Source organism: Amia ocellicauda, chromosome 2, assembly GCF_036373705.1.
Source record: "Amia ocellicauda isolate fAmiCal2 chromosome 2, fAmiCal2.hap1, whole genome shotgun sequence".
Lineage (NCBI taxonomy): Eukaryota > Metazoa > Chordata > Actinopteri > Amiiformes > Amiidae > Amia > Amia ocellicauda.
This window is the reverse complement of record NC_089851.1, coordinates 17,285,921-17,310,951: the sequence shown is the minus strand read 5'-3', so window position 1 is coordinate 17,310,951 and position 25,031 is coordinate 17,285,921. Positions and strand designations below refer to the sequence as shown.

General features: G+C 35.0%; 1 protein-coding gene across 1 annotated transcript in view; it reads left to right on the top strand.

Moving 5' to 3' along the window:
- Positions 1-25,031, top strand: part of LOC136766220 (peroxidasin) — a 65,140-nt gene that overhangs the window by 35,751 nt on the left and 4,358 nt on the right. Inside the window, exons 5-19 of the mRNA XM_066719653.1 lie at positions 855-926; positions 1,367-1,438; positions 1,697-1,866; positions 6,664-6,781; positions 8,651-8,820; positions 9,152-9,424; positions 9,705-9,821; positions 12,691-12,849; positions 13,076-13,188; positions 15,182-15,338; positions 15,817-15,925; positions 16,250-16,407; positions 16,898-18,401; positions 19,308-19,442; positions 20,306-20,514. Of these exons, the coding sequence (XP_066575750.1) occupies positions 855-926; positions 1,367-1,438; positions 1,697-1,866; positions 6,664-6,781; positions 8,651-8,820; positions 9,152-9,424; positions 9,705-9,821; positions 12,691-12,849; positions 13,076-13,188; positions 15,182-15,338; positions 15,817-15,925; positions 16,250-16,407; positions 16,898-18,401; positions 19,308-19,442; positions 20,306-20,514 (3,536 nt within the window). The remainder of the gene's footprint in view (positions 1-854; positions 927-1,366; positions 1,439-1,696; positions 1,867-6,663; positions 6,782-8,650; positions 8,821-9,151; positions 9,425-9,704; positions 9,822-12,690; positions 12,850-13,075; positions 13,189-15,181; positions 15,339-15,816; positions 15,926-16,249; positions 16,408-16,897; positions 18,402-19,307; positions 19,443-20,305; positions 20,515-25,031) is intronic.

The following is a 25,031-nucleotide window of genomic DNA, read 5'->3' as shown; positions in this document are numbered from 1 at the left end:
TCTTTGTCAGTGGGCAAACGTACAAAATCAGCAGGGGATCAAATACTTTTTTCCCCTCACTGTATGCACCATTCCAAGTGCAAGTATGTTATGAGGCCTACAGCCCGTGTCTGTGGCAAAACCATGTGAGGATGGACATACAATAGTGCTGCTACTGAAAATTTACCAAAAGGCATGGATCATTCCATAGTCAGCACCCCAGGACTGGAATAAGATAGATGTTCTCAATTGCAATGGACCTGTAACTTATAGACAATCTCCAATTGTGGATTCAAAATGTTCCTAATTTCAACAAGGGCTACCCACCCACTACGTTGCAACTACAGAACTGTACTCAGTTGCAGCTTCATTTTCAGTAAGATGCCACTTTCTTCTAATCAGAAATGTTACCGCTATGATGTACAGCTTTGTATTAGTTTGCTATTAGCAGATGGGTCAGAGTTTTGATTTAATCCGGCCCAAGATAAAGTTGTTAATTGCTGCCCGCTTGGTGTTTCTGATTTACTGAACTAAATGGAACCTTTGAGACTGAGGCCTAATCAGCATCAAATTGTATTTTGCAAATACAAATAGTATGCCAGGGGGAAACTGGGAAAATAGAAATGCACCCAGCCTTTTCTACTTAATGTAGAGGAAATTATGTTTTCTTTTTAAGGTGTATTTGTGATATAATTGTTTTTATTTATTTATTTAACTTAAAGTTATATATTTTTTTTCTGGATCTAAAATAATGTCTGTCCCAATGGTGTAACTCAGATTTGCAACAGTTTGATGAAGTTTTATTGTTTTGCTATGCAATATTAGATTTGGCCAAGCCAGATTACTAACACTAACCTTTAATATACTTTCAACAGATACATTCACTTCAACCACATAGAAACACTACAGGCAGACACATTTAGTGACCTTCCCAATCTGGAAAGATTGTAAGTTGTGCTTGGACAGCCATTGTGTGTGCTGTACGTTTGTCTTAATCATGAAGGCCTTTGCTATTGATTGACTTGTTTGTTTGTTTGTTTGTTTTCACATGCATTCACTACATTTCTAAGATTGCTTTATTTCTACATATATATGGCAGAAGGAAATGTGAATTATGTTTCAACATCAATTTATATTTACATGACTTTATATCTTTATTCGGATTTTATAGCTGATTACAAACTAATGTCTTTATTTCAACATCCTTTATCAGTATGTATCAGTATAATCGTTATCAGTATAAAGCATTAGTATTTATATGGACACTATATAGACATAGGATGAGAATATACAGTTAATTTGTAAATAAGTGAACCTAAACAACATACTTAAATTACAGATACAGATATTATTTTGTATGTTACTTCTTCTTCATTTGGTTTTGTAGATTTCTTCACAATAACAAACTCTCCAAAATCCCGGCTGGAACCTTTGATCATCTGGAATCTATGAAGAGACTGTGAGTTTGTATTTTTCTTGTGATTTTTGCTTAATACCTTTATAATTTCTTAAAGAGTAGATACATATTTAGACTGATAATGAGAAACTGGAGGCTCTAACTATTGTTCTTTAAATTTGGATACCAGTTATTTAAATTATTTCTCCTCTAATGTAACTTAACTAAAACTATGAAGTTAAAATGTTAGTTTTCTGAAAGGAGAGGCATTGTATTTTGTTTTCTCTCTATCTCTTTCTCTTTCCCTTTCCATAACTGCAGTCGATTGGACTCCAATGGCCTAATATGTGACTGTGAATTAATCTGGTTGGCCGAATTGATGAAGGAATATTTGAAGAATGGCAATACTCAGGTAGCGGCTACTTGTGAGCATCCCAGACGGTTGCAAGGCAGGTCTGTTGCTACAGTAACAGCAGAGGAGTTCAATTGTGGTGAGTACAGACCTGTGTGGGCTGTGTTCATCATTCTCTATGTTATGCATTTAGTAACTTATATAGTTATCGCTGAATACAAGTTTTCGTGAGACAAAGAGTCTATTAGGGAGAGGAAGGGGTTGAAAAGGCTCTGCCCTTCTCAGCAGTTTACTAAACTCGAGTTTTAAGGTTCAGACCATTCCTGCATAACTCTATTGACTTGCAAGACAACTTGCAGGATTGCTATTTAGTAATCTGTCTACTACTGATCACAAGTTGAGGTGCTTATATTAAACCATTTGTTGCATCAGTAAAATTAATATATTCTGTATGCCTTCAATTTTGTGTATTTTATAGACAAGACTATTATACAATGAGGGAAAAAAGTATTTGATCCCCTGCTGATTTTGTACGTTTGCCCACTGACAAAGAAATGATCAGTCTATAATTTTAATGGTAGGTGTATTTTAACAGTGAGAGACAGAATAACAACAAAACAATCCAGAAACACGCATTTCAAAAAAGGTATAAATTGATTTGCATGTTAATGAGGGAAATAAGTATTTGACCCCTTCGACTTAGTACTTGGTGGCAAAACCCTTGTTGGCAAATCACAGTGGTCAGACGTTTCTTGTAGTTGTCCACCAGGTTTGCACACATCTCAGGAGGGATTTTGTCCCACTCCTCTTTGCAGATCCTCTCCAAGTCATTAAGGTTTCGAGGCTGATGTTTGGCAACTCGAACCTTCAGCTCCCTCTACAGATTTTCTATGGGATTAAGGTCTGGAGACTGGCTAGGCCACTCCAGGACCTTAATGTGCTTCTTCTTGAGCCACTCCTTTGTTGCCTTGTATGTGTGTTTTGGGTCATTGTCACGCTGGAATACCCATCCACGACCCATTTTCAATGCCCTGGCTGAGGGAAGGAGGTTCTCACCCAAGATTTGACGGTACATGGCCCCGTCCATCGTCCCTTTGATGCGGTGCAGTTGTCCTGTCCCCTTAGCAGAAAAACACCCCCAAAGCATAATGATTCCACCTCCATGTTTGATGGTGGGGATGGTGTTCTTGGGGTCATTCCTTCTCCTCCAAACAAGGCGAGTTGAGTTGATGCCAAAGAGCTCGATTTTGGTCTCATCTGACCACAACACTTTCACCCAGTTCTCCTCTGAATCATTCAGATGTTCATTGGCAAACTTCAGACGGGCCTGTACATGTGCTTTCTTGAGCAGGGGGACCTTGCGGGCGCTTCAGGATTTCAGTCCTTCATGGCGTAGTGTGTTACCAATTGTTTTCTTGGTGACTATGGTCCCAGCTGCCTTGAGATCATTAACAAGATCCTCCCGTGTAGTTCTGGGCTGATTCCTCACCGTTCTCATGATCATTGAAACTCCATGAGGTGAGATCTTGCATGGAGCCCCAGACCGAGGGAGACTGACAGTTATTTTGTGTTTCTTCCATTTGCGAATAATCGCACCAACTGTTGTCACCTTCTCACCAAGCTGCTTGGCGATGGTCTTGTAGCCCATTCCAGCCTTGTGTAGGTCTACAATCTTGTCCCTGACATCCTTGGACAGCTCTTTGGTCTTGGCCATGGTGGAGAGTTTGGAATCTGATTGATTGATTTCTTCTGTGGACAGGTGTCTTTTATACAGGTAACGAGCTGATATTAGGAGCATTCCCTTTAAGAGAGTGCTCCTAATCTCAGCTCGTTACCTATATAAAAGACACCTGGGAGCCAGAAATCTTGCTGATTGATAGGGGATCAAATAATTATTTCCCTCATTAACATGCAGATCAATTTATAACTTTTTTTAAATGCGTTTTTCTGGATTGTTTTGTTGTTATTATGTCTCTCAGTGTTAAAATAAACCTACCATTAAAATTATAGACTGATCATTTCTTTGTCAGTGGGCAAAAGTACAAAATCAGCAGGGGATCAAATACTTTTTTCCATCACTGTATTTTTGCTTTTTTCATTTTCACTAGCATTATGTTAGAGATCACACCAGAAAAGTTTAAAAGTTACTGTCTGTAGCAATGGATTTCTATAAACCAATATTCTCCATAGTCTTTCAGTTAGGATAAGTACTGCTAATTAGCTAAATCAGACCCCCAAAAAAAGATTCCATTACAACAAGCCCTAAGTTTTCTCTTATTGTAGACCATATAATTAGCATATATTCCTATAGCTATTATTAATGATATGATGTTTGCTGTGTTGTTCATTATATCTGCAAAACGTTTGGTTGGATAATGTATTAACCAGCACCTACATGTTAACTCAGCAAATAAAAGAAGGTTGATCACTTTAATATTAATGTAATGTGTTTTTTATATAAAAATATCGGTATCTTAAGATTCTTTGTACAAATTAACAGATGACAAGACTGCAGAGACTTCTGTGTTTTTAATTACATCCTCTAGCTGTTACTATTTGTGTCTATGCAGGCATGAGATTTTAATGCAGAATGAAAAATGTATGCACAAGGCAGCAGTAATTCTTTTGATGAGGCACTCTTCAGCCAATAATATGAGGCATCCTCTGTGTGACAGGATGCCTGATGCATTAAAGAATGTATACCCTGCTGTGTAAAACATTTCCCTCTCTCTCAATGAGAAAACCATAACAAATAAGCTAACTTTTAATGTAAACTCCTTGGTATGGAAATTATTTGTGTTGTTCTGACATAATGTCTATCTTTAACACACACACACACAAAGGGCCAGATTAAAATTAATGAAATTTTGATTTATAGTGATTATTTCTATGAGTAAAAGAAGCATCTGAAAAAAATAGAGCCATCACTGAGCACAATTTTGTAGTGGATGATTTAATTCTAGACAAATACATTTATTATGGAGTAACCTGGAAATACTATTTAGAGACAATGTGTTCATTTTCTTCAAGGAAAATTTAATAATGGATGTATTTGCATTTTACAGCAAATGTTTCTCATCAAAATTCTTTGTTAGCAATCACAGCTGCATATACTCTGTGTATTCTGAGCCAAAGTCTTTTGAACAATCACTCCTAATTATCTCTCAGAGCATATTTATGCTATTTGTAATTTCACTGAGGTGAGCACATAATTTTGACCTCCTTTGTGTGTATGTATATGTATGTATGTATATAGAGACGGGTGACAAATTAATGGAAAAAACAACATGTAGTGTCTCACCAGAACAGCTTCAATGCTCTTGGCACAGATTCTACGAGTCTCTGAACTCTACTGGAGGGATGAAAACCATTCTTCCAAAAGATATTCCCTCATTTGGTGTTTTGATGATGATGGTGGTGGAGAGCGCTGTCTAACACGTCGGTCCAAAATCTCCCATAGGTGTTCAATTGGGTTGAGATCTGGTGACTGCGAAGGCCATAGCATATGATTCACATCATTTTCATACTCATCAAACCAGGCAACTAATTTGAATGGTGGGCCAATTGCACTTAAGTAATAAAAATGTATAACGGTGCCAGTTCGAATCCAGGTACAAGATGTTTAATAAATAATTTCCCATACAATTGGATGCTCTTTTCCAAAAATGTGATTCTTTAGTAAATGCTACACTCACAGTAATAAGGTTACTTACACTACACAGCAACTGCAGGCTACAGCCGCCTTGCTAATGGTAGCATTAACCCTCCAAAACAAGCCATTGGATGCTGAAACGTTTAAGTTTAAGCGGTCACTGTAAAGCAAACCTCTTTCAGCAAGAACAACCACCCATCATGCTTTGCATTGCATTCATGTCAGGAATCCTCAATATTTTATATCAGTGCTTAGAAAAGACTTTGTCACACAGGTATTTTTATCCATAATTGGCAGACATAGGCTGGGATTAAATCACAATGTTGACCCACCCACTAATTGAAAACTACAGAGCTATATAGAGTTGTGACTTCATTTTTAGTAAGATGCTACTTTCTTCTAATCATAAATGTAACCGCTATGATGTACAGGTTTGTAGTTTGCTATTAGCGGGTGGGTCAAAGTTTTGATTTAATCTGGCCCATGATGTTATCATAGGGGTCCAGGGACATGCTCTGAAACATTATTTTGAGGGTAGGCAGAACTGAAAAATATGTTGATAGAATAATGAATAAGATACATATATATTCTTGTTAATACATGTTATTTTAAATACATATTCTGTTTGACCTGAACCAAATAATTAAAGACCAATTAGTCTTACATTGGTTACATATAAAGTTATGGAAACTGTAATAAGAGTTGAACTAGACAATTACACAATGGTATACTAGGACATGGTCATTGGTTTTGGAAAGGTAGATCTTATTTAACTTGTTAGAGATCTTTGAAGAAAAACAATATCTGTAGAGCATACAGAGCATATTTTGATTTCTAGAAGGCTTTTGATGAAGTTTCACATAAAAGCAAGTATTCTGAGCAAACAGAATAGTGATGAGAGAAGTCACCTAAAACTGAGCTGATGTAATCAGTGGTTTAAAATAGGAATCTGTATTAAGCCTACTGCTTTTAATTCATGTGATCTACAAAGTGGTTTAGTTAGTTATATTCCTGGAAAACAGAAAATGAATAGGTGAGAACTGTGGCCTCAGCAAAGGAATTCCAAAGACTTAGGCATTCATTGGTACCAGGTAAACAGCTGGACAATTACATTTCATTGTGACAGGTACAATGTACTGCTTGTATTTCAATGAACCTTCTAAATATCAAATTGGTGGTACTGAACTTGAACAAACAACCACTAACAAATGTCTAGGTGTTCTTATTGATTTATCATAGTCCTCTGCTATTCCCAAACAAGATCTTTGTTTTTCCTGACCACAGAGAGACCACGAATCACCTCTGAACCCCGGAATGCTGATGTCACACTGGGCAATACAGTCTATTTTACTTGCAGAGCAGAAGGCAATCCCAAACCTGAGATTATCTGGATTCATAACAAGTAAGGACCGCTATATTAGCTAGAACCTTACAAACACATAATTTATCCACTTATGATTTTATTGTTGCATTATATAATACACTTCAGGACAAAGATTACATTTTATAACATTATAATGATCCAGAACATATAACCATACTAAATTACATTAATCAGAAGGATAGACAGCTAACTTTAAAACAGATATACTAGATTCAGTACACAATTGGAATATCATAGGCTGAGCTTGAGAAAAAATTAACATTATTTTACTGACTATTTATGCAGATTTGAGAGAAAGAGATATAAAGCCACTCCACCACTCAAAAACTGAATACTTTTCAAAACAATGATGGATAGCAAATGCAGACAAATGCAGAGATGTTTGAAGTATTGGTTGTAAATGTATCTGATATTATCCAAATGGATAGAAATCAGGAAAGAAAATGTGGGGTTAAAATACAGGAGAGAATCTGTTGTTGCTAGTTTGTCACACTTCCATGTGAAACATTCATTGGATTAGAAGGACATGACACATTTGCCAAAACTTTGCAATAATGTTGCATATCTAAGGAAACAGATGCAAGGTTTTTGCAAGGCTCTCTAATTCTAGCTCCTGCAAACAAATTTAAAATGCCTGTTTTGGTTATATCACTGTATCTCACCACAAGAAACATTCACATTGAAATTTCTGAATTTAAACTAAAAAGAATAATCTGCATAAACTATTTATTATTTTGAAAATGTATTAATAGCTCTATGTTTTATAGCATTTTCCTGAATACTTCATCCATCGGAGTATCCTCCTTGTTAGTATTCACATTCTCACACAATTGTGCTTGTGTAATATTGTTTATTTCCTGCCTGTTCAGTCCTATATTCATTTATAATGATTTTCTGTCACATTTCTGTCAATCTCATGTCATAACTTTTCAGTATGATTCAGGTCATGGGACTGGTAGCACTGTACATTAATTTCAAAACCTGTTGTTTTAAATGTAGGGTTAGTCTGGCTGTGTGTTTAGGGACATTGTCATATTGAACAACAAAACCTTTACAATCCTTTTAAGTCACCTACCAGTTGGTATTGCATGGCATTGAATGATATAGTATCAAAGTCATCTCACAATTTATATTTTAAACATTACTTCATTAATATTCTCTAAGGATTGCAATTATTATTATTTAATAAAAGAAACGTGTAATAATAGTCTCAAAGTCTAGTAAGACATCTGACCTTTTTCTGATGTTTACAGGGATGTGTTATCCTCTTTTGAAACACACAGGCAAGGCATTGCAATAACATGTGCAAACAGAGCTTTGTACTTCTCAGTTTATAGTTGAGTTTTAATTTAAACATTTGGTCTTTACCCAGAGGCTGAATCATTGCCTACACAGTCAGTGTGATTTTGTATATATATATATTCATTTTCTAAATTTGTCTTTTTGCATTTTAGGCAATTTATTTAAAAGCTATATCAGTTAAACTTCTTGTTATTTTTTATGGAAGTTGATGGTTTCAAGATATTTGAAGCAAAACATAATTTGCAATCATCAATAATTATCTTGTCTTTTTTCATCACTGTTATCATCAGCTAAATTAGTATTGTAAGACACTGCAATATTCCAGTCTCAACTTGTATGCCTAATCAGTATGTCTCAATTTAAATGTCTTTTATACAGTTGAATACATAAACAATGAATACATAAACATTAAATAATCAAGCAATCCCTTCATGCATGCAACACTGAACAAAAAAAAAGCATATTTCAGGTATAATGATTCTTCATATTCATCTTAAAGTATTTACATTTTTTGATGTTGCTCTGCAGCTTTAATAAATGGATTTCTGCCATGAGTTTATGAAATGACACTATATTTCTTGTTAGCAATGAAATTGATATGCGGGATGACATCAGACTGAACCTGCTGAATGATGGCACACTGATGATTAGGAACACCAGAGAGTCTGACCAGGGGACGTACCAGTGCATGGCCAAGAATGTGGCAGGAGAGACAAAGACTCAGGGAGTGGTTTTAAGATATTCTGCGACCCCATGTGAGTAAGATGTTAGGAGTTCTTGGTTTAATTTGCCTGTTTCGGCCACATTCATTAATTTGTAATGGTTCATTTGTATAGGTCTGACTTGATCTCTCTACTGACTGGTTCATCCTTTTTATAATAATTTCAGACTTAAGAGCTGAACTGAATGGAATATAAAAATAACAAATTAATTATGTAGGAAAGAATGAGTAGTTTAAGTTATAAACTACTGTTTTGTTCAGAATGATTCTGACAGGTAATTTTTTATTATACCCAGTACAGATCGTTCATACTGTTATTAGTGCTTTAAGGTAATGCTGAATTTCTCCTGTCTGTTTTAATTCAGCTAAACCCAGTTTTGTGATACAGCCTCAAAACACAGAGGTACTTCTTGGTGCCAGTATCACACTGGAATGCAGCGCGATAGGGCATCCCCAGCCACGCATCACCTGGTCAAGACGGAACGGAAGTCTACTCAGCAATTCCTCTCAGTACATTATCACATCATTAGGGGGCCTCTTTATTCAGAATGTCACATTAGCAGACCACGGAGAGTTTATCTGCCATGCCAGCAATAGTCAGGACTCCATTCAAGCGTCAGCACGCATCATTGTGCAAGGTTGGCTATAGCTGGCTTCACTTCTTCTTCCAGTTTGTTGAAACAATTGACTGACTGTTGTTTAAATGTTGACCACTGATATATACAAATAGGTATAGACAGATGATTATGAGAATGCATACTAAGCAAAGAAAGAAAAGCAATTTCCTATCAATTTCCTCATTTAATTCAGTACTGTACAGACAGTTGAGTTCATCAGCATAACCACAGATCTTCAGTTTTGATCGTGTGAGTCTTTATATTGAAATGAATTCACACTTCTACCTTGGTTTATTTTCAGCTCCTCCCGTGTTTACTGTGATTCCCAGTGATCAGGCTGTGATAGAAGGCCACTCAGTGGACTTCCCATGTGTAGCTGTTGGCAATCCTATTCCAGTCATCGCTTGGACTAAAGCAGGTAGTAGATGTCAAACTTCTATTTATAACTCTAATATTGTATAACAATAGGTGTAACAAAGACTGTCTTGATTACTAAATGCAATTAGCAAGAGTATTAACAATGTTCTCAAACCATTTGAAATACTGATGCCATTATATCACATATTTAAATACATTCTTAAAAGATCCATGCATGTTTTGTTTAACATTTGAGTGCATACTCAATTTACAATTTAAAATGTTTCAAAGGCTCATATTTTCAAACAATATATATTAATGAATGATTGACATTAGTCTTATTAGTTTGAAAATGAAAAAATAATACAATTGCCGGAATAATTGATGTGCTTTCATAAATTCATGTCCGTGTTATATCACTAACTTACTTACTTATTCTGTTCCATTGTATTAATTTTATCCAGGTTACCTTTCCCCCCTATTCTGTTTCTCAATGGTTTGATTAAGATCAATTCACACTGCAACTTTTAATTACACATTTTTCACCAAACCACTGAGTTAAGCCTTAACAGTATGTTGAATCAGCAAAATATCTGTTGAAAGTTTGTATTAAAATGACAGAACTGTATTAAGTGATAACTTGGATAATGTTGAATTTTGAGATTCTAATAACCTAATTATGTGCTAAAAGCAGTAGATGTTTGTTTGGACTCTATTCAAATAGTTTGGCAATTTGGCCAAGAGGAATTCCAAAATTAGTTCAGAAAAAGACTTATGAGAAAACAAAAAGAGGCTAGGGATGGGGAAAGGCATCAACAACTATAAATATTGAGGTACTTGGTATAACTTTATTTCATGTTTTCGATTGAATGATTGACCTGCCAGTTTGTTGTGCTACAGCTACAATGTCTTCTTCCCTGCTTCAGGTGTAAGTTAAAAACATTCAAAATATATTAGTGGTTTTGCAAGTGAAAAAGTATCAAACAAAATATGTTTCAGATTAAACCATGTAAAATACTTATGTCTCAAGTAATTTCTCCATATGGACTATGTGGGATTACAGGTCCACTGATTGTGTGATTATACTTTATCCCGATTAAACATAAATAAAAAAAGAGTGCTTGACTGATTTCCTTTTGTCTTCTAGAGCTCAGAGTCAGCACTATTGCTTGCCAAATGACACAGTTGGCAGGGAAAAGAGGTCATAATTAACTTTCAGATTATTGAATAAACTTGTCTCCTGCCTGTTGCTATTATGGATGTGTCCAGTCCAATGCTCCATCACTGCTATTACTTGCTCAAAAATGATTGGAAAGCATCTGAACAATTCATTCATGGAAACTCTTAAGTAATGCAATTGAAGTTTTCAGTTTGGAAAACCATATAACAAACCTAGCGTGAAAATTTGAATTGAATGAGTGCACAATGTAGTTTGAGGAAAGGATAATTTGACTAACATAATTGTTTTTCTGTTGTCACTGTGTGAATGCTTTATAAACATTTAATTGTGCATAACACAATTTAGTTTCTATTAAGAGACTAGAAATGTTTGTGTTCTTTAAAATAATGTTCTGGTTATTCCAATGTATTTAGAAGAGAAAATACACTTGCCGGAATAATACATGTGTATTGTTAGCAACAGGAGAGTGATTTTAACAGTGGTTTCTTGTTCAATTTCAGTGAGTTTATTGTTCTGGAAATGTGTCCAAATTACATTCTGGGTCTTCAAATGCATGATAAGAACCCACTGGAACTGTTAAGACACATGTCCAAATTCGAGAAACAGCTTGGCCAGAAACAGTTGGCATATATATTGTGTGCACAGACAGTGCAGAATTGACTTTGGGATTTTGGCCTATATTCATGCAATAATATTCATTATTCTCTTGAGGTCAGCACTGAGGAGAGAAATAATAGTGAAAGGAGAAACAAGTACTTGGGAAAGTATAGTTTTCAGAATAGCATTTGAAATAATACTGACTTTCTAAATTTAAATGTTTGCTAAAGTTGATTTAGCAAAGAACATGCAGATTATTTGTGGACACACTTGAATTCTTCTGGACACAAGTTTCACATTTTCTGATTAAATACAATTTCTGGTGAGTGTGTTTATTCTGACCAGAAAATATGCGTTCAACTTACTTGGGATACAAGTATATGTTTATGTGTGTTTATGTTATTTTGTATAATCACTTTGATTATTTTAATGCCATTATTGTACCTTTATTATTATTACTAACATTTGTTCATGGACCATTATTTTTTTACCATAAATATCATATTTGAAATGCTTTTAAAGATGTGCAGACTTCATAATGTTAAACGTTTCATTGTTTATGGGGTAACGTGAGTTTTATCAGCAGGTTTCAGTTATTAAGCTCTCTTATCTTGGGTAGGGTGTTTCTGAGAACTATTTTCTGCAAAGGATGGAAAGCACTGTTTCTCCTTACCAGTTAGTCAACATGGTAAATAATTCAACAGAAATGTAACTACTGATTTGGGTTTTGAGATGATAACCACTATTATTATTATTAACCTCTATTATTAGAGAAACGCATGTACTTTACACTGTTACCATAAATACATACCCTAGAGTCTCAAATACTTCATTTTCTGTAGACATTACAGTGGAAAAATCTCTAGAAAATTAAAAAATAATTGTATCAACAAATACCAGATGCCATTTTATGTTAAATACAGGCCTGTTTACAGTATTCAAATTGTTGTTCAGGAAAACATAAAAGCTTATGCAATTCAGATATGAAGCCAACATGATTGTGGAAGCCCTTAAAAACAACCAGGTTATCAGACCTTTCAGTGCTGGTTTTATAGTTGTGGACATTTTGTGTTAGTCATAAAACCAAAGTGAAAGCGTGTGACTGTCAAACTGCCAAGGAAAGCCTGACTCCTTTTATTCCCCGACTGCACAGGGGGCCAGCTGCCCAGCGACAGAAGGCACGCCGTGTTGTCATCAGGTACCCTGAGGATCATTCATGTGGCCCCTCATGATCAGGGCCAGTACGAGTGTCAGGCTGTCAGTGTGGCAGGAGTGAAAAGATTGCCAGTGCAACTGACTGTGACGCCCAAAGGTAAAACAACTCTTTTGGCACTCTTCCTTTGTACATCTGCTCAGAATGTGAGGACTCCTGAATTCACATAATGATGCATACTCTGAAATTAGTTTTTTATACATACTATTTAGAACTTTACAATGGAAATTTGTAAATATGCTGTTGATTTTAAACTGCTGATACATATACACTAATACTACTGTAGTACATCTTATCTAAAATGACAACTGATATTTGTGTATAGTGTTGCCTGTCTTTATCCATGAGCCTCAAGATGCTACAACTGAAGTCGGGCAAGATGTGCAAATTCCATGTAGTGCTCTCGGAGAACCTCACCCTACCATAACCTGGACAAAGGTAATATGTGAACAGGAATATGTTTGTCATGATACTGGTAACTGGAGTTCAAATCCCAGTTTCACTTCCAGAAAATCCACTGTTGTAGTCATTTCAATGTCATTCACTCGAGTAGTTGAGATTGACCCTGTCCATTTGTGGCCATTTTTTTGGGCTGCAAATCTGCTTCTCCCAAGTTGTGGGGCCAAAAGTACACGTATATCATAATTTCTCAAGTTAAAAACACAGTAAGTAAACTTCCCCAATGATATTCTTCAGATTTTACTGCTAAATTCAATACATTTGACTCACATAATAGCCCTTGCCAGCAACATCCTGGCAAATAATTTCACAAAAGCTGGTTGCAACCATTAAAATTATTTATACATTCCCCAAACAGAAAACGACCTTTTAAACACCACCCGTAAACTTGCCACCTGAGCCATGCATAAAATGATGGAATATTGCTCTTCTGCTTCTGGAATATTATTCCAAATACAAACATTTATGCGCAGAGTTTGTTGAAAATGAAATCCACATCTCACCAAATACTGTAGTTTTATAGAACCTCTTGAACTTGCTTACAGATGTACAAAGTTTAACATAATTGTGCACTAAAACCGTAGAATTATTCCCAGTTTAACACGAAAGGATAAAGTATATTTGTCAGTTGTTACCAATTCTGTAGATTCTGAAAGAAGTGTTTCCTCTTATGGACAAGTTTTTACAGAACAATATCAATCGCTGAGAGAAGGCAGGGTTAACCAACTGACAATGCTTAAATGTAACAGGACAATTTCATGCACGGGGCATTCTCTTTGTGACAATTAACGTGATGCTTGCAAACAACCTTGCACCTTGCATTATTATCATGTTATCTTTGTAATATATATATTACTGCATTTAAGTTATGAATTCAGTATTTTAAATATATTGTTCTGGGAATTAGTGCTGTTTTTTTTTTTTTTTAATGCTTTGTTGACAAATTATGTGCTCCTACTAGAAAATTTAAACATTTACATAATGCATTTACACATTCTAACAAATACTATTGAATAAGAGTATTAGTAATAGGGATGCACCCCCTTCACCGTAGTCAGTGCCGCTTAATTAATGAGTCAGCGTGCCTTAATAAAAAGAGATGATTAAAAGAATCATTAGATAATTAAATCAATAAGTTCTTTAATTAATTAAGCAGACTACATGGCCACCTTGGGCAGGGAAGAATGAAGAGCAGTCTTAGAAAGCAGGTTGCATAACGCTGCCCTAGTTATGAAATATATAATTATGGATGTTCAAATGCCAGAACAATTTCATTTAACAGCAGATATTGTGGTGGTGTTTTTTCTTCAGAAATGTGAAACAAATGTACTTAAATTACATTGTACAGAATGCAATGTTTTAGATATTCAATGTTGCAAAATTGGTGCATTATTTCTGAGCTACATATTGAAATATATGTATTCACCACTCCAGAGTTCACTAGGAATACATATAAACAATCCATCTAAACATTCAGAGAACATATTATAGTTCCATTAAATAAAAGCATTTAATACACAATATAAATATTATAGACAAATGTTTTCCTAATTGTGCTGTTTTTGGATCAAAACAATTGCAGAGGAGGCAGTGTGGCCTAGTGGTCAAACTTAAGGAGTGCGAGATAGCCATGTTGACAGTCAGACAGTGATTGTAGATATATTTGGTAAGCTTTCTGAGTATCACTGTTTCAGTTTATCACAGAATTGTGCCAGTTTAATATTCATTTAAACATCTCTAATAGGAATGACTGCATATTCAACATAAATTCTCATTTTGGGATCCAAAGCTGTAGAGTGAAAGTATATTTTCTCAAACAGAAGTACTGTGGATTACAAATATGTTAATTTGGAATTAAATCCCTAAATTTTGAATTAAGAATCTCACTTCTAAACACGTGGGATGTAAGTGTAACCTCTGACAGTGATGGTATTAGAAGCACAACCCTTATATTTTGACATTGTTTCATTAGGATGGTGTTCAGATCACTGAAAGTGGAAAGTTCCATGTCAACTCTAATGGGCTCCTCACTATCAGAGATGTCGGTCAAGCAGACAGGGGCCGATATGAATGTGTCGCCCGGAATGCCATAGGCCAGTCATCCTCTAGCATGGTGTTAAGTGTCAGAGGTAAGTTGTTATGTTAACAATGGGACTGATGCTGGAAAGGAGGTATAGTAACTGAATATTTTATTCAATACCATTTACCTAAGTAAGTGATCTGCAATTAACAATCATTTCTAATGTACAGCCTCAATGCCTTAATTTGATACCTTTTCAAAGCTGCTGTAACTATCCTGCAGGTTTGTTACCTTAACAATATTTACCCATTTTAAACTACACACTGTAGTCTGGTACAAAATCCACTCTGAATATAAGGCATTGAGCAAAGTAGGAATATAAAACTTACATTGTTTCCATTTGTTTTTTAAGGGTATGTGTGGATGACCTTTAACTTTTTTTTATTTACACGTCCAGTACCTTTTATTTGTAGAAATCAACACATTATACTATTTATATATTTATTTTCCTCTTTCCTTTTTATAGCAAACTCACTCAACATATGAATTAAAACAAAACTGTGGTTTTATTTTTTGTTTCCATGCAGTTCCAGAAGGAAGACGTGCCGGAGACAGTTTTGTGGAACCATCAATTCATGATGCAACCCAAAGAGTGGACAGTGCAATAAATTCCACACGCAGAGATCTATTTGACAAGTACGATATAAAATGCATTGGTTTATTATTCCATTACATGTACTGCTCCCACATAGTTAAATGGAAAGGTTTAAGTTTTCAGTATTACAAATTAGTTTAAATTAATTAATTGTTGCTTTTTAGATCACAATGTACAGCAGAAAAGAAAGTTAATATTTTTATTAATTGATTTGCTTAAAATACACTTTGTTATGAAAAGCAGGAACATGTTCAAATCTGGCAATGTCTGACACTCGATATGAGAGATTAACATTTATGAATGAAGAACACATTCATTTTACGAAAAAAAATCTCACACTCTCTCTTTCTATGTGCAAAATGCAGGCGTCCTCGGACACCTAATGATCTGCTAGCTCTGTTCCGCTACCCAAGAGACCCTTTCACCATTGAAACTGCTAGAGCTGGAGAGATTTTTGAACAGACACTGCATCTTATCCAGGAACATGTGCAGCAAGGGCTGACTGTTGACCTGAATGGGATAGGTACATGTATATGCATCATTCAAGGATATGCTGACTATTTTTAAAGATAAGCTCAAAATTTATTGACAAGTGTTCTAGCAGTCATCAGCTCTCTAGGGTTTCTCGTGCAAATGTTCAATCTCTGTTTTATTGATTTTTCCGATTAGCAATTTGTGAGCAGTTACAATAATTTGTTTTATTTGATCTGATTAATAACCACATTATCATAATTAAGTTGGTTGTTATTTCTTGTTCCTTAATGGTTTTGTTTCAGTTTGTTCAGTTTGTTCATTGGTGTTGAATTCCTAGGAATTTTTACATGCCTACATTTATCTCAATATAAAACTTTATTGGATTGTTAAATGTATATATCTATAAATATATCTTTGTAGTTTAATAGAGTTTTGTAAGTCAGTTCAATATTTAAGATTTACTTTTAAGTCAGTTAGGACTTTTTATGATAAATCCCCATTTTTGTATATACATTTGACTTACTTTTCTTTCTTTTTAGAGTTCCGCTACAATGACCTGGTCTCACCACACTACCTGGACCTCATTGCCAACCTCTCTGGATGCACTGCGCACCGACGCTTCCCAAACTGTTCTGACATCTGCTTCCATCAAAAGTATAGAACCCATGATGGCACCTGTAACAACCTTCAACATCCCATGTGGGGCTCTTCTCTGACGGCCTTTGAAAGAATACTGAAGCCAGTATATGAAAATGGTTTTAGCTTACCTAGAGGGGTTGGGCGTGATGCAAAATACAATGGTCATCCATTGCCAATGCCCAGGCATATCTCCACTTCAATGGTTGGCACAGAGGCAATAACTGCTGATAACTCTTTTACACACATGCTCATGCAGTGGGGTCAGTTCATGGACCATGATTTGGACCAAACTGTTGCGGCCCTCAGTATGTCCCGCTTCTCAGATGGTAAACCCTGCAGCTCCGTGTGCACAAATGACCCACCCTGCTTTCCCATCATGGTCCCTGAAAATGATCCCCGTGTGAGGAACGCTAGGTGCATGTTCTTTGTGCGATCCAGCCCAGTATGTGGCAGTGGAATGACCTCAGTCCTTATGAACTCAGTATATGCCAGAGAACAGATTAACCACCTGACTTCCTATATCGATGCCTCCAATGTATACGGAAGCAACAAGCGGGAGTCTGATGAACTCCGGGACTTCTCCAATCAAGGTGGCCTCCTGCAGCGAGGTATGGAAGTAGGAAGTTCTGGAAAACATCTACTGCCCTTTGCCAGAGGACCGCCCACAGAGTGCATGCGTGATGTGAACGAAAGCCCTATTCCGTGCTTCTTTGCTGGAGACTATCGTGCTAATGAGCAATTGGGCTTGACTGCCATGCACACCGTGTGGTTCAGGGAACATAACCGCATTGCAGAGGAGCTATTGAAACTCAATCCCCATTGGGATGGAGACACAGTCTACCATGAATCCAGAAAGATTGTAGGTGCTGAAATGCAACACATCACTTATCAGGATTGGCTGCCAAAAATCTTGGGGGAGGTGGGTATGAAACTTTTGGGGGAATATAAAACCTATAATCCAAATGTGAATGGAGGCATACTTAATGCTTTTGCTACAGCAGCTTTCAGATTTGGACATACCCTAATTAACCCGATTTTGTATCGCTTGAATGAAACCTTTGGGGAGATCCCACAAGGTCACATTCCCCTCCACAAGGCCTTTTTTTCTCCTTATAGGATTGTTCAGGAAGGAGGTATAGATCCCATCTTGCGTGGTCTCTTTGGGGTGTCTGGTAAGATGCGTGTTCCTTCTCAACTTCTAAACATGGAGCTAACAGAGAGACTATTTTCTATGGCTCACTCGGTGGCACTGGACTTGGCAGCTATGAATATTCAGAGAGGTCGAGATCATGGCATTCCACCATACAAGGACTATAGGATATTTTGTAATCTTACTGCTGTCCAGGACTTTGAGGACCTAAAGAACGAGATAAAAAACCCAGAAATCAGAGAAAAGTTGAAAAAGTAAGTAAACACATCAGCACTGAATATTAAGCACTAGCTAGGTTTTGCATTTCTCCATTTATTGAAATAACTTTTATATAAAATAGAAGGCAATTTACAAGGAGGGTTTGCTTGTGAACAACATAAGGAAAGAAAAAACAATGAAAGAAAAGTTCTGCATAAACAATGTATCAGTCTGTAACATGATTAACCCAATGGTCTTTTTTGAGAGGTTTTCTGTAAAATGGCAGCAGGAAATAACCACCCATGCATTTTCTTTTGATAATTTCAATAAATGTATCCACATTTGTAACTTCATAGTTGTATTCTGATAAGATTTTGAAGTGTTTCCGTATTTGTTTTAATAAATTACACATCTGAGGTTGATTTGACCCAGTGGCAGACCCATTTTTTGTACTGTTGTGAATCCCTTTAGATTGTATCAGGTGTCTATATTTAGCAGTATTCACAGTGTATCCGGAGACAAGGGCTTCAGAGTGCTGAAAAAAGCACTAATCAAATTTAGAATGGGCTTTTTCCCTGTGGGGTCTAGGTTGATCAAATCAGTGCTTTTCCTGTTTAGCAGTATAATTCACAGTACCCTTACACAGTCTTGAATTAAGTTTACAATGAAAAACATTCACTTTAAAAACTTTTTAAAATTACATTATATTTTTTCTCGCTAGAAAATACAATTAGATTACTACAACTACACTTTGACCTTTCAGTTTGACCAACCTGTTGTTCTTGATGGAAAAATAAGATAGAGATCGTTGTAGCTTGAAGACTTCTGTCATGAAATATTAAAATAAGCATTGGAGCATTTCTCCCTATCAAAAGAATGAATCAAAATTAATTTAGATACATGATTTGTTTATTTTATATTAATATTAATCTTATTTTATATTTATATTATTTTCTTTTTAGGTTGTATGGAACACCTGTAAACATTGACCTTTGGCCTGCTTTAATGGTGGAAGACCTGATTCCTGGAACAAGAGTGGGACCAACTCTCATGTGCTTGTTTGTCACACAATTTCAAAGACTAAGGGATGGTGACAGGTAATATTGCTTCCAGTGATGGAGAGGGGTGGTTGTGTGCTTCATAAACAAGTACTTTCATGACATTTCATAGCATGCAAGCCACAGGCGTTTCATTTAATTTCAAGCACAGGTTTTGTACATGCCAACAAATGCTAAAGCTGCATAAAATATGAACATGATTTCAGTAGTTGGGATGTTACTGGTAAGCTGTGACATTTTAAAATGTATTGTTATATTTAATTTTATGTCAGGTATATATATATATAATTTCCAGAATAATATATATAGACATACATATAATATATATTTATGTATTTCCATAGTGAACATCGCAATACCATTTTACAATAAAAGATTGCAATAGATCTTAAATCTTTTAAAATATATTTTAAACTAAACTGTGCAGTTTAAATTCAATACAGAGAGGTGTGGCGTGCCCCTCTGGTGTGCCCTTAATAAAAAAAAAGATGTTCCTTATGACATTGTTGTGCATTATTGCTGGCTGTGTTAGTATTTCAGGGATGTAGGCAGGACTAATCAACCAAAACATGTGTTGAATATTTGTATTGTACTTTCAGAAGGTTTCAAAGGCACAGTGCATAAGAGAAGATACATAATAACAGAGTAAAATATCATTTACTGTAAAATGGGACTCCCAGGATCTTAACTTTACATAACAAAGTTGATTATTTTAGTTTCACAGCTGTAACAACATCTGTGAAAGTAAAGTGCTATATTTTTTGGAACCCTTATAATCCCTTTTAAAAGCCTGTTGTAGAAATGCCTTCAGCTGGATATTATATAATCAATATTAAATGCACATTTTGTAATGCCTTTTAAAAGACTCTGTGTCTTACAATGACTTTATTCATGTCTCTAAGGTTTTGGTATGAAAACCCAGGGGTATTCAGTCCATCACAACTCACACAGCTCAAACAGACCTCTTTGGCACGTGTTCTGTGTGATAATGGGGATAACATTAAAGAGATTCAGTCTGATGTCTTCTTGAAAGAAGATTATCCTCAAGGGTATTTGAACTGTGAAGAGATCCCTAAAGTTGACCTAAGAATGTGGCAAGATTGCTGTGACGGTAAGCCATTCAAGATTTCTTTATTAAGTTTTTTATTCATAATGTGAATAGCTATGCTAATTATTTGTTGTAGAAAGAGGAATTCTGTTTTTCAACCCCAACTGACATAAAATTCAGAAACAATTGTTTGACTGTCCTAAATCCATAACATCACTGTATTCCATTTGCCATTTCTGAAATTTGATATTTCATCATTGTTTAATTGGACATTTCGGAGACTCAGACTATAAGATTGTTTGTCCAGTAATTCTGATATTTTAAATTAATACAGAGCTCAGCTGGTGACTCTGCCATTTAGGATTGTCTGCCTATTTTTTCAAACACATTTGCAGATTAAATGTGAATATATGAATCCTCCCTGCTTTCGAAAAAAAACTAAAAACTGCAGCTGTCAGGATTTTTCTGCCTGGTCAGTTAAAATAATCAGTACAACTCTGCTTGATAAGAATGATAATTGGGGGAATTCGATCATGAATATGCACATATAACTTAGTCAATTGGTAATCTTCACAAAGACCTAGACCAAATTCACAACTTTGACCTACCCACAAATTGCAAATTGGAAAAACGTGTACCCTATCTAATTTTTATTTATAAATAGTAGAATGTGCCCCCAGATGAACTAAAATGCAATTGGCTTGAGATTTTTAATTTGAATAGGTCAACGTTTTTATTTGGTCTAGGCCAAAGAGCAAGATATCTATAATGCATTTATCTGGGTGCAGATGTATTGAGACTGATTCCTATCAAGTGTAAATTTTCTAAAGTGTACACAAGATTGCACCTTATTTTTGTTCAGAAAACAATACAAAACTTGCATTAATAAAGAAAACTTCGGAAAATGACACAAGGTGTGCAGCTGTTCACAACTAACTCAGAATAACACTGAAGTATTCCCTGTTGCAAGAAGTCAACCACATATAAGGAATGCATGTAGTAACATTTTAGTTCAACATGTTTCCTCATCCATGACATTATTAATATTTTTCAAGACAAAACTGTGCTATTTGTTTATTTGCATTATAGTATTTCAACCCTTAGCATACAACCTGCATAGTGTTTGATTAAAACAACATCAGTAAAACTTCAATAAATATTTTACATAACATTTACCTTAGCTTGAATGTGGTGATACAGATTTCAGTTTAATTCCTTTAATTATATAAATACTGATTTTGTTTTAATCAAATACTATGCAGGTTTTATGCTAAGGGTTGAAATACTGTAATGCAAATAAACAAATAGCACAGTTTTGTCTTGAAAAATATTAATAATGTGATGGATGAGGAAACCTGTTGCGCTAAAATGTTACTGCATGCATTCCATATATGTGGTTGAAAAGTTAAATCAAATAACATAATTAGCAGTGTATCATCACGTTATGGTTGCATTCCTCTTGTTTACAGTTGGAATGACTCTGCTTGTTTACAGATAATGTACTGTACTAAATGTATGTGCAACACTACATTGAAGTGCTATAAGAGACATTTAGTTCTTCAGGAATCCAAAACAGTGCCAATCCTACAACATTAGTGACTTATTTCTCCTTATGCATATAAACCCCCATAGTGCCTCAAGCTATCTTTTATGTTTGTTTTTCACACTGGTCTCATTTGTGATTTAATATTTTTCTAAGCTCTGTTGATGTGCTTCCTAAATTCTGCATGTAGTCTACACTGTTTCTCAGTTGTTTCTGCATTTGCTCTGATAATGTTTCTTCTCTATGTGTCCATGTGTCTGATGTTTAATATTCAAAGCTGTCCTTTCAGGTCTTACAACTAGCATACAAGCACTTCAAAATAGTTACTCTATGCTGAACCAACATTATCTCAGAATCTACAGAAAGGCTGCTCAGTACATGCAAAGAGGCAAGTTGTCAGACAATTTTCTGGTCATTGATTTATGGCTGTTTCTTCTTTATTGATTAATTTATATTTTTGAGGGTGGAGAATGCCCTTATGCTATATGCCATTACTATCTCTCGTGTCAGGAAAGGCAGTTTTCCTTCAACATGTTTTATAAATGCGAAGAAGTTTCTCATTTGATTAATCAAATAATTAATCAGGATACTGTAATTATTTTGTATCTATTCTATAATTAATATACAAAATACGGTTCTGTGTCCAAAACAATATATAATATTTGTAATGGTACAAATGCATTGCTAACAGTTCAAACTCCAGCTCCCATAACACATTTTCTTTTGTAAATGCCTGCGTCTATGCACATAAGTTTAAATATTTTGGTGTAGGAATATTTTAAATTGACAGGACTTGTCTTAGTTAATTGATGAGGTTTTGTGTGATTTATTGAGCCTAGCCGTGTTGCGGTAACCCTTCAAGCACAGAAGCTATAACCTTGTAAACATCTAGGAATTCAGAGCAAGTGTGTAAGAGGAGAATCTGTATATTTTATAACTTGATGTTTTATGAGATTAAATTAAAAAAGATGTCTGGAGCAGCTCCATTAGCAACATCTTCAGCTAAATAAGTAAAGGAGATGTTATTTAAAAAATCTAACAGTGCAGAGGATACTGTCATCAGATGAGAAGCGGTTACCTGAGATGCTCCCCAGTTGGAGTTTTAAGTACATTGATACTTTCATGATAATATTTGTGAATTGTGGATTATCGGCAGGAATTGTCTTTTCTGATAAATGAGGCTTTGTATTTGGAGTTTAAAGGGTTAATAAACTTATAAAATATACCAGTTGAATACTAAGTTCAGATAATTAATGTACTGCCTCAAAAATGTACACATTGGAAGGTTTGCAGTCATACTGTACATAGCAACTTAAATTTTCTTCAAAATACACACAGCTGATGCCTACTAATCATCTAAATCTGTAAAGACGTGTATTATGTAACAGAAGCTAAATTATATCAGTTTTTCATTTGTTGGTTTATTTAAAAATATATATTATAGAAACATGATTATATTATAATATTCCCTGTTATATTAAAACAATATAGTATACCATATTTAAAATTACATTTAAACAAAAATACAATTTTGACATTTACTATATTGTATAGTTTATGTAAGAGGATTCATATTTATTTTATTATATTGACTTTTCTATTGTCTTTCCATTATCCCCATTAAAACATTGCACATGTGCAATGGTTTCCAAAAATAATATAATTTAATAATTTGGTAATTATTCCTCAAGTTTAATATTATTGAAAATGTGTTGCTACATTCACATATTACTAACATTTTAGTAAATAATACATGACAATACATGATATATTTTGACACAAACATACTAGATGTATTTTACCTTGTTCTCTCACTTTCTCTTTACATTTCCATCTGCCTCCTTTACCATTTCAGGATTGTGGTTGTACCTGTTGCATGTACGTCGGCGTCTCTTTCGTCTAGCCATGATGGTGGCACACCTCAAGCAGAGGGTATCTAAACCTCTTGTTCGAGGCGAGTTAATTCCAAGGAAAACAGAGCCGTTTATAAACCACTTGATTATCATTCTACTTAATATTAAATTAGTAGGCCTTTTCTTATTCCTTTTTCTGATTTGATTCATGTCGACTTTTATTCATATTCATATCAGCTTTTTGTTTCTTGTTGTTCTCGTGTTTATGTGCTTTGATGTTTTGTGTCTATTTCCTGTTTTTCTTGTTGTTTGCTTTTTTCCTAAATAAAAGGTAGCACCTTTATTTTATCTTTTAGATAAGGTTAGACCAGGGGTCTCCAACCCTGGTCCTGGAGAGCCCCAATCCAGTTAAGCTTATAGGTCACCCTAAATCACCAATTTCTAAATACTGGGAACACATGTGGGTTATTAATTAATTAAGCAAATCAACCACGGGAGCTCTTGCTCTGAGAGGCTGCAGGTATTCCGATAATTGCTCCAATGGTTTCTAAATTACTGAATTTACCAGACCAAAGCTTCATTGATCAGAATGAAATACTTCCAGATGTTTAAAAATTGGTGATAGAAGGGTGACCTCCAAAACCTGCTGGATAGGGGCTCTCCAGGACTAGGGTTGGAGGCCCTTGGGTTAGACTATATTTTAATTAAACAATAAAATACAATATAGCTATTCAGATTGATATGGAGGCTATTCATTCCCATATTTTAGGATGTGTGTTTTCTTTCATAAACAGCCACATACAAACATGAATAAATGAATTCATAAATATATAAATCAATTAACACTTTAATAAAAGGGGAAATAAAAAACACCCTTTCTTTCAATGGCTTGATGGTTGAAAATCTACTGATAATTTTGTGATTAGTTAAAAATAGTAAATGTAATACTGTCACATCTACAGCTCTGGAAACAATTAAGATACCACTGCAAAATTATCAGTTTCTCTGGTTTTACTATTTATAGGTATGTATTTGGGTAAAATTAACATTTTTGTTTCATTCTATAAACTACTGACAACATTTCTCCCAAATTCCAAATAAAAATATGAATGGAATGGAAAGGCTGCCATACATGTAGAGATGCTGATTTAAGAATAAATTGCAGTTGTCTCTTAATTTTTTCC